This window comes from Microtus ochrogaster, chromosome 7 (genome assembly GCF_000317375.1).
Source record: "Microtus ochrogaster isolate Prairie Vole_2 chromosome 7, MicOch1.0, whole genome shotgun sequence".
Classification (NCBI taxonomy): Eukaryota; Metazoa; Chordata; class Mammalia; order Rodentia; family Cricetidae; genus Microtus; species Microtus ochrogaster.
The window spans coordinates 55,595,885-55,613,155 of NC_022014.1; the positions used below are offsets into that span (position 1 = coordinate 55,595,885).

Below are 17,271 nucleotides of genomic sequence, written 5' to 3' on the forward strand. Positions count from 1 at the left end.
CATGCTATATAGCAACCATGCAGTGAAATCACATGCTGTATAGCAACCATGCAGTGAATCACATTCTATATAGCAACCATGCAGTGAAATCACATTCTATATAGCAACCATGCAGTGAAATCACATGCTATATGGCAACTATGCAATTAAATGACATGCTGTATAGCAGCTATTCAATTAAATCATGTGTTGTATATCAGTGATGCTGTTAAAGAACTTTAGTAAAGCCACCCACTTACTGAAGGAGAGAAGACAAACACTACAAGTGACTTATTCCACTAGAGGGGTCTTTCTTGTATTTTTATTTTAAATAGTCCAACATCATAGGTTTAACCTGCTTGTGATGCTTGGGACTAAACCTGGGATCTTATGCACACCAGTCAGGTGCTAACACCAAGCTCTATCACTGGTCCTGTAGTGTAACTTTTGAAATTAAAAAAAAAAATTAAAAAATACATTTAGAAAGTGTCAACAGCAGTATCATCTATTTTGACTTCTTTTTGACGTAATTTCAATGTAAGATTATGCTTATACCTATAAAACATTATTTAAAATACCCTCAAAGGGGCTGGAGAGATGACTCAGAAATTGAGTACTTGCTACTCTTTCAGAGGACTGGGACTCTATTCCCAGGATCCACATTGGGTGATTCACAACCTCCTGCAACTCCAGTTCCAGGGACTCTCATGCCCTCTTCTGGCCTTCATGGGCACCTACATGCACATGGTATACATACAGACAAGCATGTATACACATATACAGAGTAATAATAAAAATTTTAATTTGAAATCCCATATAAGAAAGCAGAGAACCCTAGAATTATGCTACAGTAATTATTGCGATACTTGGGGCATTTCTTGCTAAACTGAGACATTTGGCTCTGTGAAGATGGCCATATTACCAAAGAAATTATCCTGTTTGACCAGGATAATTTGGCATGAGAATAATCATTAGGTTGCTTTTGAGGAAGAAATCAACAAATGTAACATCCTAAGACTTGCTTTTTTATGTTACACAAAGAAAACCATCTGATCAAGACATTAACAGAATTATAACAATTCACTAATAATTTTAACTACTTTCAAACAGTGACAGTGCTAAGCAGAAAGAACACAATTTTGGTCAAACATTTGGGTCACTTGTTCTTTGTTGATGGAACTACATACTCTTCCCAGAGGCAGAGTGTCACCTCCCAAGATTTCTCTGATGTGAAAACACGGTTCCTCAGAGGGAGGAACAACTATACAATCCAGTTTAGGTACAGCTTGGACTCTGGTCGCATCTAGAGGGCTGGGTGGGTCTAGACTGTCTGCACTGGGTGGTCCAGGTTACGGTTATTGATCCCTCATATGGGAGTGTGGACGAGAGAGGGGAGAAATGGTCACACCATGCTAAAGCTTCACTTCTAGAAATGACCCCCATCTGACCTCCTAGTTCTTTACACCTCCTAAAAGTTTGGGTTGTGGCAATGTGGGGATGCAGAAACCCAAGGAGAAATGAAAATCAGAGACCAATACCAAGCCATGGATATCATCATGACGGAAATATTTAGGGTAAATTTGCCATTGCATAAGTTAAAGGTTTCCTTAAAAAACAAAACAACCAAACGTCTATTTTTGTGTGTGTCATGGCACATGTGTGGAGTCCAGAGGACAAATTGTAGGCTTAAGTTCTCTCTTCCCTCTGTGTGGGTCCTGGGGATTGACCGCAGTTCCTTAGGCCTCTAACCACTCAGGCATCTTGCTGATCCAACCTAACGTTGCTATCTCTTACTTAAAATTTGTTGACTATCAATAAAGAAATCTCTAAAATACTTGTCAAATTTTATTTTTCCCACAAATTTTCCAAACTCTGACTCGAAAAACAAAGAAAACGACAGTTATGAAATGGGTACTGTCCATTCTGATGTTAACTCATTTTCCCATTTGACTTTTCCAGGACTTTCTCTCTGTATCAGATATTATTGACTACTTCAGGAAAATGCCACTGTTGCTCATTGATGGGAAAAACAGAGGCTCCAGATACCAGTGCACACTGACGTACGCTGCAGGGTATCCATAACAAGTCAGCCCAGCAGGTCAGCCTTTGTGACTCCGTCCTCAATGAGGGAAGATCAAGCGACCTTAGGAAATGGTTGAACACTTAGGACCAAAGCAAGTCTCTCAGTGTGGGCACAGTGTTTTGCCCTTCCTTTAAAAAGCGTTTGAAGGTTGCGGAATATCCCATAATTTATTTATTTTCTTCCATGTCTGCGAAGTGTAGAAGTAATCAGGTCCACATATGAAGGCCAAGAGTGGGTTTGCACACTTCATCTCAAGACCTGAGATTCTCAACAATCCATCCCAAATACTGTACTTTCCATACTACAGAAATAATGTGGGGAAAGTTTAAGAAGTACTGAAATGGATCATTTTAGATATCACACATTTTATAATAGAAACTTTATCGTTCTGAGGCAATTTGTTTTTTACACAACTTAAAATAATTAAAATTTAATTTTTGGAGCAGCAATAACTTAAGAGGCTTCAAAAACACAACTCCATCCTTTCTTATTTGGTTTTGCAGGGAGTATTTTTATGTATTTTTCATATTTGAGATAAATGCATGTTGGGATAACCTCCTGGGATTAAAGTTATCTTTTGCTTTACTCTTTTAGATTCTTAAAACAACTTTATTGTTTAGTCCACGCTGTTATATTTTGGTTTTAAAGTAAATGTAAACTACAAATCCTCTAAGAAGGAAACAGTTTTAGAATCAGTGATGCAATTTTGCTGTCAAATACAATGGGTTTTATGATTCTTCTTTAATCCCCCATATCTATATCCACAGTGTATCCCCTCCATGCCCATCTTTAAAAGAATTTTCTAGTACTGAAGATCTCCTGGGAAGATGGTGCACACACACACTCCAGCCCACCTCCCTACTAGATACTTCTTTTATTAGTTGGCTTTCATTTAGAAAGCTTGTCATTTGCAGTATGGTCTGTGGGCCTGTGGTGCATACAGGACACTCAAGTGAGAATGTATGGAAGACATCTGTGCATCTCATGGTGCCTGGGAGGCAAAAGGAAAGGAAGACCCGGTAATTTCCCTCAAGGAATGCACATACTGACCTCATACCATCCCACTGGGCTTGTCCTCCTGCGCTCAGTCCTATCACTACCCACTGTTGCCCTGGTGTGTGGATCAAGCCTCTAACACAGGGGCCTTTGAAGATTCCCTATCCACACCTCAGCTGTGCTTTTCTGCCCTCAAAACAAGAAGTGTGCTGTGACTCCTGTCTCATCCTTCTCAGATTGGATTATAAACCTTTCAAAGCATCTCAACTTTCCTTCAGTTTATAAACCAGACTTACTGAGACATACGGTTGGGTTTCTGGTTTCTGTTGCCTTACCATTTGCGACTGTATGATGGTGTGGGAGTGATGCCTGCTAAGACAAACTGTGTGTCAATGTGAATTTTGGTTGCCCTAGGCTAGCAACAGGTGATATGAAAGTCTTAGTTAGTCATGTGACCATCAGGATAACCAACAGTATTTTACAGTATTATATGTTGCAAGCAGGTTTTTTTTTTCCCTCTTTTGGTGGTGGGGAGCTTGTGAAAATTCAATAAATTAAAAACATATATTCAGTATTTTAAGACAAATTAGAGTTTGTGTTAGGTGACTTTGCCCAGCTGAAGGCTAACGTACATGATCTGAGCATGTTTAACAGGCTAGGCTGAGCTCTGATGTTCAATAGGTATTGTCAGTAAATGAATTTTCAGTTCATAGTGTTTCCCCTTGTCACTATAAGTTTTATCAAGACATCAGTGTATGATGAGAATTTGCAGTGTTGTTCATGTTTAGCAAGCCATAACCTAGTATTCACCAAACACTGGCATGCCTTGTTCTTCCAATCTCATTCCTTTGGGACTCTCAGCATCACTTTGTGACTTTTATTGAGAATGTTTTGATTTCTCTGATCTACAAAAATTTTCAGGTAGAAAAGAATACTATATACTTTTATTTTTATGAGTTAAAAACAAAAAAGTTATTTTTTTTTTTTAGAAAGGACCTTAAAAGTCACCAGGCTAATACTGCGGACACACTAAGATGAGTAGGTAGAATGTGGAGATGCTTAACAAATGACAATAATGTTCTACAAAACCTCATCCTTACAAACCCAGAGCTCTCAATTTAGGACCCAGAACTTGGAGACGCTAAAGCTGAAAAAGCTGTGTTAATTTCCTCAGTAGGATGCCTAACAGGGACTTATAACATCTATACTGTGTAAAGTACTGAGCTAGGTCCTGGGGAGAGAGCAGCAGGACCCTGCAGGTATTTTTATATCTGAAGGTGATGAAGTTGAAGGACATGGTAGATCTCAAAGCATCTACTGGTAGCTCCGATGGTTAAGTTTGTCAACTTAACCGAATTTTAGAATCAGGTAAGGCTGTGTCTGTAAAGATGCTTCCGGAGAGGTTCAACTGAGGGAAGACCCTAAATGTGGGCTGAGTGCCCAGAGCAAACTATCCATCTCTTTGTGCTTCATAATGGCGGATGCAATGTAACCAGTTGCCTCACAGCCCACCACTTCCTCTCCCTGCCATCATCAACCATATTCTCGCAAAGGATAAGCCCAAACCAACCTTCTTCCTTTAAGCTGCTTCTTTACAGGTGTTTGCTCACAGAAACAAGGAAAGTAGCAGTGGATGACATGAGAGAAAATGTATTTGAATTTCTTAGGGTAAAGGGGCAAAAATGAACCCGTGGATAAGGTGTTCGCTTCCACTCCTATGATTGCAATCATGGGATTCTCATGTTTTCAGGATGAGCACATGCTTTCTTTGGGTTCTTTCAATTCTATTCTTCTGCCAGCCTTGCCTATCTGAGCCATGGGCCTTATGATCCCAGCTGGATCTATCACCACTGCTCAGCTCTCTGCTCATGGATTCACATCTTAACGAAAGTTAGGCCATTCAGGGTCCCTCTCTGGAAAGAAAATCAGTTCTTTTTTAGCCACGCCCCGCAAAGGCAAAGTTGTCTGCTGCTGCACTACTACCATCTTCTACCCAGCACATGGAAGAAGCCTGTCCACACCAGAGAACAAGGCCAGCACATCAAACACAGACAGCTCAGTTTCCAGTATCAGACTTCAAGCATTAGTGTAAGAAGTTTCCCTTTGAGACATTAAAATAAAACAAAAACAAAAAAGATCAGTTTTCAAGATGATAGGCTTATTTATAATTTTATACTGTTTTAAATTACACTAATAAACTTAGTTATTCTAGATTTTTAAGTCAACAAAACCAGAAATTTAAAACAAATAGAAAAAAATCATCCAGATAAACTGATAGAAGCAAGGGCTACATCTGGTATCTCAGTCTCTTCAAGTGAGTGGCTTGTTTCTGCTTCCTTGGGGTCCTCAGTCTTCTGGGGCTGACCAAAATGGAGATTGAGGTCACACAGCAGGATATGGGAGAGTTCTGTGTAAGGAGAAGACATGGTGGCACCAGTGTCATGACAACCAGTACTGCTTTAAAGAGCTATTTCCTAATTTCTAATGACATTTTCAAATAGTTCCTGTTCAAGCTACTACTAAGGTGTGACCCATTTTGATAGAAAACCATGGGTAGAAAGGCCCTCCGCCCATCCACCAGCTATCTTCCTACACTGCAATACTGTATAAATTTATCTTAAACTTAGCTAACTTACATGAGCACACAGTACACAGAATAGGAGCCACCACTAAGATATTACAAAGACAGGCTTCTTGTTTCAACTTTCCCTGTCATTTTCTTAGGTTTTATGTGTGTGTGGTGGTTTGCCCTCCTTTGGTGGTGTGCTGATTAATCTTTATTAACTTGGCACAAACCCATAACTAGGAAGAGGGGATTTCAACTGAGGAATTGCCTACATTAGACTGGCACAGACAAGTGCCTGTGGGGGCATTTTCTTGATTGGTGAGTGATGTAGATGTGAGCAGTGCCATTCCTGTGCCTAAGTGTATAAGAATGCAAACCGGGCAAGTCAGTGAGCCACATCTCTCTGTGCTTTCTGCTTGGGTTCCTGTCTTGACTTCCCTTCATGATGTAAACTGCAGGTGGGATAAACCCTTTCCTCTCCAAGTTGTTTTGGTCATGATATTTAATCATGGAAACAGAAAGCAGACTAAGACAGGGTGGTTGTGAGTATGCTAGTATTTCTCTGTATCTCAAAAGACATTTTTTCCTTTCTATTTCTGCCATTTGCTCCTGACTAAAGACATTCTTTTACTGACTCCCCACCCCTTCAAATATACCTGAAGAGGAAAGCTTTTATTAACTCACTATTTAACCTGCAATTTTACTTATATAGGTCCTCTTCACAGATGGATTTTGTAGTTACATCATCCCACTCTGGAGGAAGGGGCAAGCTTGCTCCTAACTATACTTGTTTTGTTTTTAATCAGGAACATGATACCGCAAATGTCCTCTAGTTAGTAAATTGCTTTTCTCCCTATTTAGAACTTGGCCATTGCCTTATTACAAGTCTCCTCTCTCCCAATATATTTATTTTGCAGTAATGGAGGTTGAACTTGGGGTCCTGTGCGTGCTGGGCAAGCCTTCTATCATTGCTACATGGCCCTCATGTTTTTATAAGGAATGGAGAATTGCTGGAGCTGTCAGTATAAAGGCTTATAAAAAGATAGCATAGGCAGAAATAGTGTCTGTGTGTGGCCACCTCAGGAGTAATGATGAGCAGCAGAATACATGGACAGTATACAGTATACAGCACAAGATGGAAAACCCTGGCCCCAGTGAATTATTCCAGGGCTGCCCTCACTTTGGACTGCCTCTCTCCTGGCGTGCATCACATAGGTGGTATCTGTTACTTGCAGCTGCAGGTCCCAAAAGTGACACAGAAAACATCTACAGGGTTGTAAGAATAACTTTACACTCAAAATAGGTTCCAGGGATAGGAATGGGACCTATAGATGAAGAGAGTCGGGGTACAGATCCCAGCTAATCCCTGAGGAACTATCGAAAATGAAATAGGTTAACTGATGAGAGAGTTCCCCAGCATGCTGTGGGGTGAGCTTATCCCTAAAAATATTCAACTAGAGAAAGTTCACATGGCTAGGAGTAAAACAGGAGAACACATCACGACCTTTAAGATCTATTATTACACTAAGAATATATTTAAAATGACAATCATTTCACTTATAGATTCAAACTTTTAATTCTTAATCTGGCAAAACCTCAGGGGCTTAGTAATGAATGATTCATGGATAAAGACACTGAATTTTGTGGAACATGGTAGTCGTGTAACTATGTTGAAGGAAGGGAAATTTAGACAGGTAGATAACTTAATGGTGTCAGAATAGGGATTCAGGCCTAGCACCTTCAAACACATAGTTGAGATTATACTGTAAACACTTCTTATCAGGACAATTATAATCAGCAGAGAAACTGCCCTAGCTGAAGCACAAATTAGCTCTACCGCGTCTTGCATAGCAGTGGCGTGCAAACATATTGACCAAGTCTGTCCTTACCTTTCATCTTCTTCATCTCCAAAGAAATTGTATTAATGTTCTTAATCATGGCTTCCACTCTTTGCTTGTGGTCATGATGATTATTCTTCAACATCTGATTATAAAAGAGAAACCAGAGTGGTGTACAGAGCAGAGCTATTTTCGTGGGAGGCTGTTCCCACGAAATCTAAAACCAGTTCCCAACACTCCCACTGGGCATCAGACTCCCACAGCTGCAGGGGACCCAGTGGCCTCTTCTGGCCTTTTCAGATACCCATGCACAAACGGCACAAACACACACAGTTGAAAATAAATTTTAAAAAGTTATTTTTAAAAATAGTCATGTGTATTTTAAAAAATAATGTAACTTAAAAAGAAAAATTTAAACTAAAATCATTGTCTTTCCTAAATGGTTAGGGCAGTTACAACCTAGGGAAGCATCAACTGGTTTTGTTTTTCCAGGTTTCAAGTGGAATTGTATCTGGAAACAACTGCATCTGGAATTCTTGGGGTGAAGTTCCTTCTTTATCAAACCACATCCACAAGATGGGGCCCTTACAATGGAAACAAAGTCCCCTCTACAGAAATCCTCAGTGTTTACAAACTACCTCAGCAATCGTGCGGGACCTTTCCTAATTTCATGTTAGCCAGTGTCTTGACTCTTGAATGACAGTGCCCACTTGCAATTTCTTTAAAACGAAAAGTTGATGTGATTACATAGAATTTGTCGACAAGGGTATATCTAAAAATGTATAAACCACCACATTGTGCTATATAAAGCACAGTAAATATATCTAACTGAGGCTGTCTGCAGAGAGATGGCTCACTAGATACTAACCTTTTAGTCAAACCCCACAAAATGACTTGAAAAATAAACTACAATTAATTAGCCCAGGCCGCTCTTGCCATCTAAACGCTGGGAAGTTACACGTCAGTCAGGACTGTTGAAGCAGGATAATGAAATCAAACCACCAAGTTGGACCTTGTCTTTGTACTTTCTTGAATTCCCTCACACTCCCTTTACAAGAGCTGCAAAACTTTTTTTCTTTTCCGGACATTAATGAATAAAACGCACTTTGCATCTACCTCTACGTCCCTGAATAGTAACACAAGAATGCCAATAATAACCTCACTTGGACATGCCAAACCCAGGACTCGGGTTTGGGGGAGGGGGGAGAAACATGGCTGTAAATAAGTATAAAACTTAATACTGATAAAATAAAAAAATGAAACTAACAGGAATGTCCTGAGCCCCACACAGTGGGTAGGGGAGTGAGCGTCAGAGGGCTTAGGGTGCCAAATCCTAGAGGGCTGGCGTCGGCTCAGCTTAACCGTTATTTAAATGACGTCTAACTGGACACAGAAGATCCAGGCCCAAGGACTAGATGGTGTCAGAGCCAATATGGCGCACAGGCGGGCATGATGTCACTAACGCCCTTCCCCCTGCCCTGGGCCCAGCCCGAGTCCTCAACCCCGATAGAGGGTTTCGGGGTCAGAGTCTGTTCAGAGGTCTTCTTCCTGGACCCCACTAACACCCCCTGAGGGCCTCTGCTCTCTGGGGGTCACCGAGTTCCCGCTACCCATGCCCTGCCCAGCGGCTGCTGACAGGCCTAAGGCAGCCTGGAAGTTTCCACAGCCCTCACCCACCCTGCGGGTACCTGTTCTCCTGCCACCCCTCAGCCTGGAAATTGGCCTGGTGACCGAATGGTTTCAAATAACTCACCTTCCCAACTGCTCACCACAAAGAAAAGCGTAGCCTCCGTCAGGGGACCTTGTACGCACGGCTCCTCAACAGTCAGCCAACTTGACGCTAGGTGTGGAAAGATGGCAGGGAAACCAAGCTAGGCTTCCTGATTGGCCAGAGTCTCCGCCTGCATGATTGGCCAGCGTCTCTGCCTGCAGCATTCTGATTGGGTAGTGTTTTCACCTGTGGCATTCTGGGAATTGTAGTCTTAAATAAGCAACTCAAGGGCAGATTCTGAATTCTAGACTGCAAGTGACGCCTGAGAGTGCCAACAAGGCCTTGTCATTTTCTGCTTCCTAGGTGCGGTTTACCTGTATTTCTCTTCCCACAGTGCAGTGCTGGAGCTAGTGGCAGATTCTAGGTTGATTCTTGTGGTTTGAAGCCGAATTTACCACTCCTTCAGTTGAATAGATACAGATAAACCCTGCAACCCCCTGAGACCAAACCCCTCCTCCATCTTATGCAACAATAAAAAAAATATACTGGAATGATATTCTGAGGGCTGAGATAATTTATCAGAGGTGTTTGGTGGTTGATAACTGTCCTGTCCATAATGGTTTGCTTTTTTCTTTCTGTCTTTCTTTTTTTCTTTCAAAAAATTGTTTCTCTGTGTAGCCCTGGTTGTCCAGTCTGGCCTGGAACTCACAGAGATTCTCTTGTCTCCGCTGGGATTGAAGGCATTTGCTATTATCGTCCAGCTTGCTGGTGTCGGTCTTATAAATTTTTCAAATGCGTAGGCTACAGATGAGCCGACAGATACAGCGGTTTCTTGCCAAGTGGAGAAGCTGGGATTCAAGCCATCTTTGCTTGCTTCCAAGAGGAATCCCTGCCATGACACACTCAGGCTCTGGCCCAGGCATTTGACCTGGTGCTCTGGGCTATTACTCTAGACCTGCTGAGATCTTAGGTCTCCAGCACCAGGTGCTAGAGCGTTCTGTTTCCTCCAGGCCTCTCACACGGTACAGGCAAGCTTTACTGAATCAGTGCCTTCCTGACAAGCCACAGCACAGTCTGTTGGTCATTTTGAATTTAGCCTACCTTCCGTTTAACCATGTAGAATTTGTCTGACGCCGAGTTCAGTAGATGAGGAAAGCGTAGGAGAACTGAGCTTCAGTCCCGATGGTAGCTAGCTGTGTGGTCCTAGAAAACTTACCTTTTTCTTCTGAGCCTTCCTTTCCTTGTTGGGTTTCCTTGTGAGAGGCACAGGGTAAATTTCACTCGTGGTTGGGTTAACATATAACAGCCTATTGCAGATAATATTATTGTGGCACCTAAATTATTATTACTATCTCATCTTAAACTTCCCTCCCTTTAAATTTACTTTAAAAAATTATACATCACCAGTATAAGTTAAATAAAATGTGACCAGAAGGTAACAGGCTAAGACAAAGAGAATGAAAATAAGGCAATATTTTACATTTTGTGAGCTTGCCTCTGGATGCTGTGTCTTCAGAGTCTGATCTTTGTTTAAATGGTTTCTTATTTCTGAATGATATCAGAAAGAGTGAAAGAACTGGAAGAGGAGTAACTCACTGTGAGTCTATGCTGTTTGATGCCCATGTGCCCGAATAAGCATCCTTCATATTACTGGAGGGATTTCTTCATGCATTGGGGGATCCCAGATTCGATGCTCTCTGACAATCCTTCTTTTTCTAAAGCTTCCTAATCCTCAACGAGCTAGAAATAAAATTTCAAATTCCTAGAAATAGACTTCCCGAATCAGCCCTCCACAGTGCTATGGTATCCTGTGCCAATATTCCTCTTGCTTAATATTTTTAATGCAATACTTCTGTTTGGTACTCCCTTAATATGTTTAATGTAACTGCTTGATGTCTTATCTCTGTTTGGTAATCTGAGTTATGAGAATATAAGTAGACACTAAAGAATTGACAACGGGTGTTCTCTGAGCTCTGTGTGCCATGTGTTATGTTAGGAGCTTGACCCTGATAGCTCTGAAGCAGCTATTATCCCAGCTATATAGAAAAAGCAGAGTATTCTCACACAGCTTAACTCCTGCCCTGCTCAAGGGTCCACAGCCAGGAAATGGCAGAACCACAGAATTCATCCCGTGTCTGTGACTTGGTTCTTCTGTTATTTTCTCTGCACGATGATGGCTGCTTCCTCGGCCAGATTACACCTGCTGGGCTGGATTTTTGTCCCTATCAAATTCTTGTGTTGGAATGCTAGCCCCTAGCCCTTCAGAATGTGAGCCTACTTGGGTGCATTTAAAGATGTCATTGTGACTTAAAGCAGAGAGGGCTTAAGATTGGACAGCATCACTTTGTAATAATACCTTATAGGGAGAGGGACTCTAACAGGCAGAAAGAACCAGGAATGATCACACATAGTGTAAAGATCCTGTGAAGAGACAGAAGGAAGGAGGCTCTCTGCAAGCCAAAAAGTCTCCAAAGGTGACAGCATCCCTCTGGCCTTGACCTCCACCCTCCGGAACTACAAGTGGCTGTTTCTGTTGTCCGAGATATTCTATCAGTGGTGTCGTGTCAGGACTGCCTGGCACATGGATAGACCATCTTGTGATGGTAAATGAGCCCAGCCTGCCTCCCAAAACTTTTAATTTCAATTGACCACTGAACATAAATACACACATAATAACGAACACACAGGCACACAAATGTATGGTGGCCAGCACAGAGTGAGTGACATTTGTTTTCTGAATCAAGGACATCAACAATAATAAAATAAATAGAACTAGCACCAGTGTGTTCCAAAAAGCAAGGCTAACTTAGCAAGAAACAGTTTTTCTTCTTAGGAAGAAAACAGTTACAGAATAAAATTGACTTAGGAGAAGAGCTTACCACCTGCGCCCTCCTCCTCCCCTTCAGGTATGTTGGAAAATCCCTGCAGATAACAGCAGGAGAAAAGGGGGAGGGGATACTTAAGAAGAACTATTTGTTAGGTAGGTGTGCTGAGATAGCATTGCAGTTGGAGAACCCTGAAAGTCAAGTGGGGATGAGGGTTGAGACTGTGTAGGTGTGGGGCTCTGAGCACACTGAACCTATTTCAGAATCTGTCTAGCGTTTTCAGTAACTGCCATTGTCTCACTTCCTGTGCTTAAAATACCTCTTGCCGGACTAACAGAAACTTCGGTAACCTCTGTAAGCGGCCTGCCTACACACCCGCTCTGAACCCCTCCTACTATAGGGGATTGCCATGACTGGCATTGGCAGTGACCCATAATCTGTTACTCACAAAGAACTGACTTCGTATTTCCTTTAAATAATCATCATAGGAGGATAGACGGACGAGAAACTCTGAAGGGGCAGCTATGGCAAGCCACTGCCTTAGGTGACAATGACAACTGATTGCAGATTCCTTCCTTAAATAGCTACACAGCTATATAATCTGTCTTTGTGGAATTTTTCTCCCTAAGGAAATAAAACCATAAAAGCATGATCAGCTCCTTACAGCCTGGGGTTCTTATAGTTGAGAAAACAAAGCAAAACAAACCTATTGTCTTTATTAATTTGGTAGCGGTACTTTACCAGAAACCAGCATAGGTTGCAATTGTTGATTCTAATGTTAATCAAATAAAGGAGATTAAAAAGCTGGTGAATTCCCCATAAAGGGAAAATGTTTGCAGAACAAGGCAATTAAACCTTTTATGGAGCTGAGTGTGAGTCCCTCGGTTAGTTTTACTGCAAAATCCTGACATAAAGCCTTAGTTTCCAGGAGAACAAATTGGGCAAATTACCTTACTTTTGCTGGGGCACGGGGCTTCTGTTTCTCTCCTTTGTCTGCTCATTGTCAATTAAAAATGCTAGTCACTGTGTCTAAGGACCAATGCTCTTGGGATTCCTAACTCTCTTCTGAACATGGCTATGTACCATGCCTGTGAACATGCATTCGGGAGGGAGCAGCCCTGAACCTGCACTAGCGTCCTTATCCAAAAGGCTTGACTAGAGCCAGAAAGATCAGGAAAATTCCCTCTCTGTCCAGATGACCAGGGCTTGCCCATGGCCAACTATACAGTGGGTGCAGGAACAATTGGAGCACCTTGGCTGCTGTGATAAAAAATGAAGGCCTCACTCACTGCCCACTGCCATCATCCAGGAGCTGGCATCAGGCAGCCACTTAGTTTTCTCCCAGGGAAATAACTCCTGAAATGCAAACTGATGTTAGTAATGAGACTCTACATTGCTCCTCCCTTCCCTCCAAGTAAGCAGTTGCCTTGTATTTCCAACACCCCTCTCCCTCTGAGACTGGGAGCTTCCCAGAGAAGGCTGCCGGATAAAATACAGGTTATTCAGCTAAACTGGAATTTTACAGGAACAATAAAAGATTTTTTAGTATGAAAGTCCCCGAGTCTCTTGTATGACACACTTATACAGAAGATTTGTGATTTATCTGAGATTCAAATTTAACAGGGGCTCCCGCACTTCCGTTTGCTAAAACTGGCAAGTCTCTGTCCCGAACACTGCAGCTGTGAACACAGCAGTGGAAAGCCTCGTAGAGTCGACGGGCGCAGAAGCCAAGAGAAGGCTGAAGCCTTCCAACGCGGTGTTCTGAACGTTAGCACGGATGCACTTACTGTGTCAGAGTTTGGCTTTCCTCGTCCTCCAGTTTCCTTTTGAAGCAAGCAAGGGGCTAGCTGTCTGAGAGAGCTGGTGCCATTCAACAAGGCACTGTTTTTTAACAGTTGCTTGCCACGTCTTTTTGTTCGAAAATCCTTTGGGTTTGGCTTCTTAGATACCCTTTTATCTAGCAAGGTACATTCATGACACAAGTTGTGTTTGTTTTCAGAAATCCACCAATCAGAGGATACCTGTCTCTGTACCAAAATAAAATATGTTTCTAATTCTATTATGTCAGCCATCCATCCCATAACAATACTTCCTCTGTTTATTAAAGGCATAGATCCTGATCTAATGTCACCCCCCTCTGGGCATTGTGCTCCCCCCCCACACCCCTTGCGTTCTCATCAGCTGTCCGTGGAGTGAGGAATGAGCATCTTTATGAAAGGATTTATTAGGTGAATGAAGTCGATTACAGCAGAATGTAAGTGTGCTCATCTTTTGTTATGAAAAAACGCATATGTGTCTAAGAGCACATTTGGAAGAACATCCAGGAGCGCATGGGCAAGGACGACTAACACATCATTACAGGATTTAAGGCCCATTCCTTTGTATTTATTTGGTTGTAATTTATCCCATAATGACTTCTCTATATTTTAAATTCTTCTTCTGATTATTGCTCTATGTGGTAAATCAGCCACATCTAAGCGGAGTTCCTCAGCCTATGCTGTATCACAGCTACTCAATGGGTGTGTAAAAAGTCAGATTCGGGGACCTCCGCAAAAGACTGACTTGACAAATATAAGGAGGGGTCCTCCGAATCTCCAAGTCCAATCCCCTTCTACCTTACCACCTCCCATCTCTGCTGTCACCTAGGTGGTCTGTGTGCCTACTATACCTGAAGGAACGCTGGCTTGCAGCTTCATTGGTATCTTCTGCAAGACAACAAAAGTAAGTCCACGACCTACCTTACTACATTCAAGAACACTTTCTCTTTAGGTATTTATATAATGCCATATCTAAGTAAGATCCACGTAAGTAGGGAAGTGTTTGGGTAGAACGCCTACCCCAGCTCAGATGGAAACGGACGCGTGCTGTCTGCTTTGAACGCTGATGTGGGAAGAAGAAGAAATGAGAGCGCGCTCTCAAGATCTTTCCAGTTTAGCTCATTCCCTCTGTTTCCCGACCTTTTTGCTGCTGCAGTCTCATTTTACTGACCATCATAATGGAAAGTCTAGAGCTAGTGTCTAAGATACGGTTTATAAAGTGCCTGCTTTTAGATGTCTGTTTTTTTGTCCACCAAGCTCCCCCTGCTTCCTTCTCCGCTGTCATGCCCTGGTGTAAGACAGCTTCTCTCCTACCCCTGACCCTTGTAAGAGTGTCCTTACTGGCATCCCACAGCTACTCTTGCCTGCTGCCATCCACTCTCCACAGGCCAGTGGGATAAGCTGTCGAAAGTGTAGACGGGATCATGCCCTTCTCCCCCTCTGAGCGCTCCAGCGATTCTCTCTAGCGTTTGGCACAAACTTGTTGCTCCTCGCCTTGATCCGCAGAGTTCCACGCTCCCTTCTCCCTCTCTCTCTCAGTCCTGATACATGCTGCCAACAATTATGCGACAGTTGTCTCCTTCTGAGCCTCTCTATTGGTCTCTCTATTTAGGGAACACGCCAGTCATATTCTTAGATCACCCCCATCCACCCCCAAAGCCCCTTCCTCCATGCAACCCTAGCTAGTATTGGGGGAATGATTCCATCTCTGTGTCTGTGTGTTTGCTGTTAGGTTTCGAGCCTGTCCTCCTAACCCATCTATTAAGGGAGAGCACGGTCTTGCTGACATCCTCTGCCCTTTACCTGGCACACAGTTCCTGGCACACAGTAAATCTCAATGTCTTTATTTAGCAGATGGATGAGCAGACAGGCCTTGGCCATGGCAATACTCTAGGAGGTCAGAGAAATTGAAGTGAATATTGTCCACTCTGCAGGGTGTTAGACCTGACTTTGGCAGTAGAATCTACATGAGGATATCTTCTGAGACCTCTATGGAATGTGGTGTCTGGGCAGAAGTAATGACTGTAGCCAGTCACACACAACAACCCCAAACTGAGGGCATCCCATCATCCCACCAAATAGAAGTAGACTCAGAGTCGTTCTTAAAGCTATACCCGATCCGCACGCTTCAGACAGTCTGTGTAGGAGGGACCTTGGGACTGTCTCAGCTGTGGATCATCATTTGAATAAAGAATCAGATGACTTAGGATCTGTCCAAAATGAAGGATGTTTTAATACTTTGTGTGTAAAAACACTGGTATTTTGCTTCTGTTTTATTAAACAGATTTTATTATTTTTCAGAATCTTGTCAGGGTAATCATTTTAGGGGTAGATGAAATATTTAGCTCTGCACCGCACGACTTCTTTCTCAGCAATTACCTTGTGGCACTTCCGCTGTAATTAGGTTTCCGCCCAGGATTTTTCCCTGGGTCTGGGTAATAAATGAAATATGACCAGAATTTAAATTTGTCAATTACAAGGAAGCACCATGGGTAAACACACAACAGAACCATGAATTCGAAACCGCAGGCCGTTGCTGGGGGGCAGATGCTCTGAAAATTAAAATGGAAATAAAACTACTGACTGGCAAGCAAAGAGCATCCCCCACAGAAAATGGATCTCCCCTAAAACTCCTGCACGATCCTTCCAAACTGTGAGCTCTTGATTACAAATCCTTCTAGCTTGAAAATGACGGTTCCAGGAGCGAGCGGTGGATTTGCATCAAAATAATCCATGGGGGCTGTGCTTGCCTGTCTAGGAAGGCATTTCTGGAAGCCAGATCAGGCAGTGTGGGGATGTGGTAGGCCAAAGTGCCACAGAATTCTGCAGCCTGCTCTCCGGGATGCTCAGGGAGATCTGGAGATAGGACTTAAGGTCTCCCAACAGCTTTTGCAGACTTGACGACTTCAATTATCACTCCTGTGGGGCCCTCTGCTGACCATCTCTTGTTCAGGGGGATGTCTTAGGATTGACATTGTTAGCGCCCGACTGATTGTATTTTATTAAAACGGACACAAAAAGCAAAAAAATAAACTGAACTTTCAACTCTAAGAAGCACTATGCAGGTGAAACGGGGCTTCCAGTTTTTGCAAGCCTACTGTGTACAACCATTTCTTCATACAGCTAGTCTTCCTTGATTCTCTCTGCACTGTTAATCTCCATGGTACATTTCATGTGGCTAGCGCTGAATTCAAGTAGACAGGTCTTTATTTATCTGGGAGGCCATGATGTGGAGGGAACCGACCGGAGTTCCCAGGTCACACTAACGCAGCCCTGTGATGCTAAGGACTAACGACAGTAGGAGTAGTTCATTGTTAGGAGGATTGATTTTAATGTAAACTTGGTAGAGTGCAATTACTTATACAAACCAAGACGATGGTGCACCACCAGAGCACATTAGGCCATATAATCTTATGGGGCCACTGTCTTATAAGCTATTCTTTGCTGACTGAAGCA

General features: G+C 42.6%; 2 protein-coding genes across 2 annotated transcripts in view; one reads left to right on the plus strand and one right to left on the minus strand.

Moving 5' to 3' along the window:
* The window catches only part of Lcp2 (lymphocyte cytosolic protein 2), a 43,879-nt gene extending 40,324 nt beyond the window's left edge, over positions 1 to 3,555 (plus strand). Inside the window, exon 21 of the mRNA XM_026780138.1 lies at positions 1,939 to 3,555. Within this exon, the coding sequence (XP_026635939.1) occupies positions 1,939 to 2,061 (123 nt within the window). The 3' untranslated portion in view covers positions 2,062 to 3,555. The remainder of the gene's footprint in view (positions 1 to 1,938) is intronic.
* A 1,665-nt stretch (positions 3,556 to 5,220) lies between these two features.
* On the minus strand, positions 5,221 to 15,696 carry C7H5orf58 (chromosome 7 C5orf58 homolog). Its single transcript, XM_013347488.2, has 3 exons — positions 15,619 to 15,696; positions 7,514 to 7,607; positions 5,221 to 5,465 (listed from the first exon to the last, which is right to left on the minus strand). Exons 1-3 carry the CDS (start codon positions 15,694 to 15,696, stop codon positions 5,317 to 5,319), a joined length of 321 nt encoding a protein of 106 aa, XP_013202942.1. The 3' UTR covers positions 5,221 to 5,316.
* Positions 15,697 to 17,271: the final 1,575 nt, after the last annotated feature.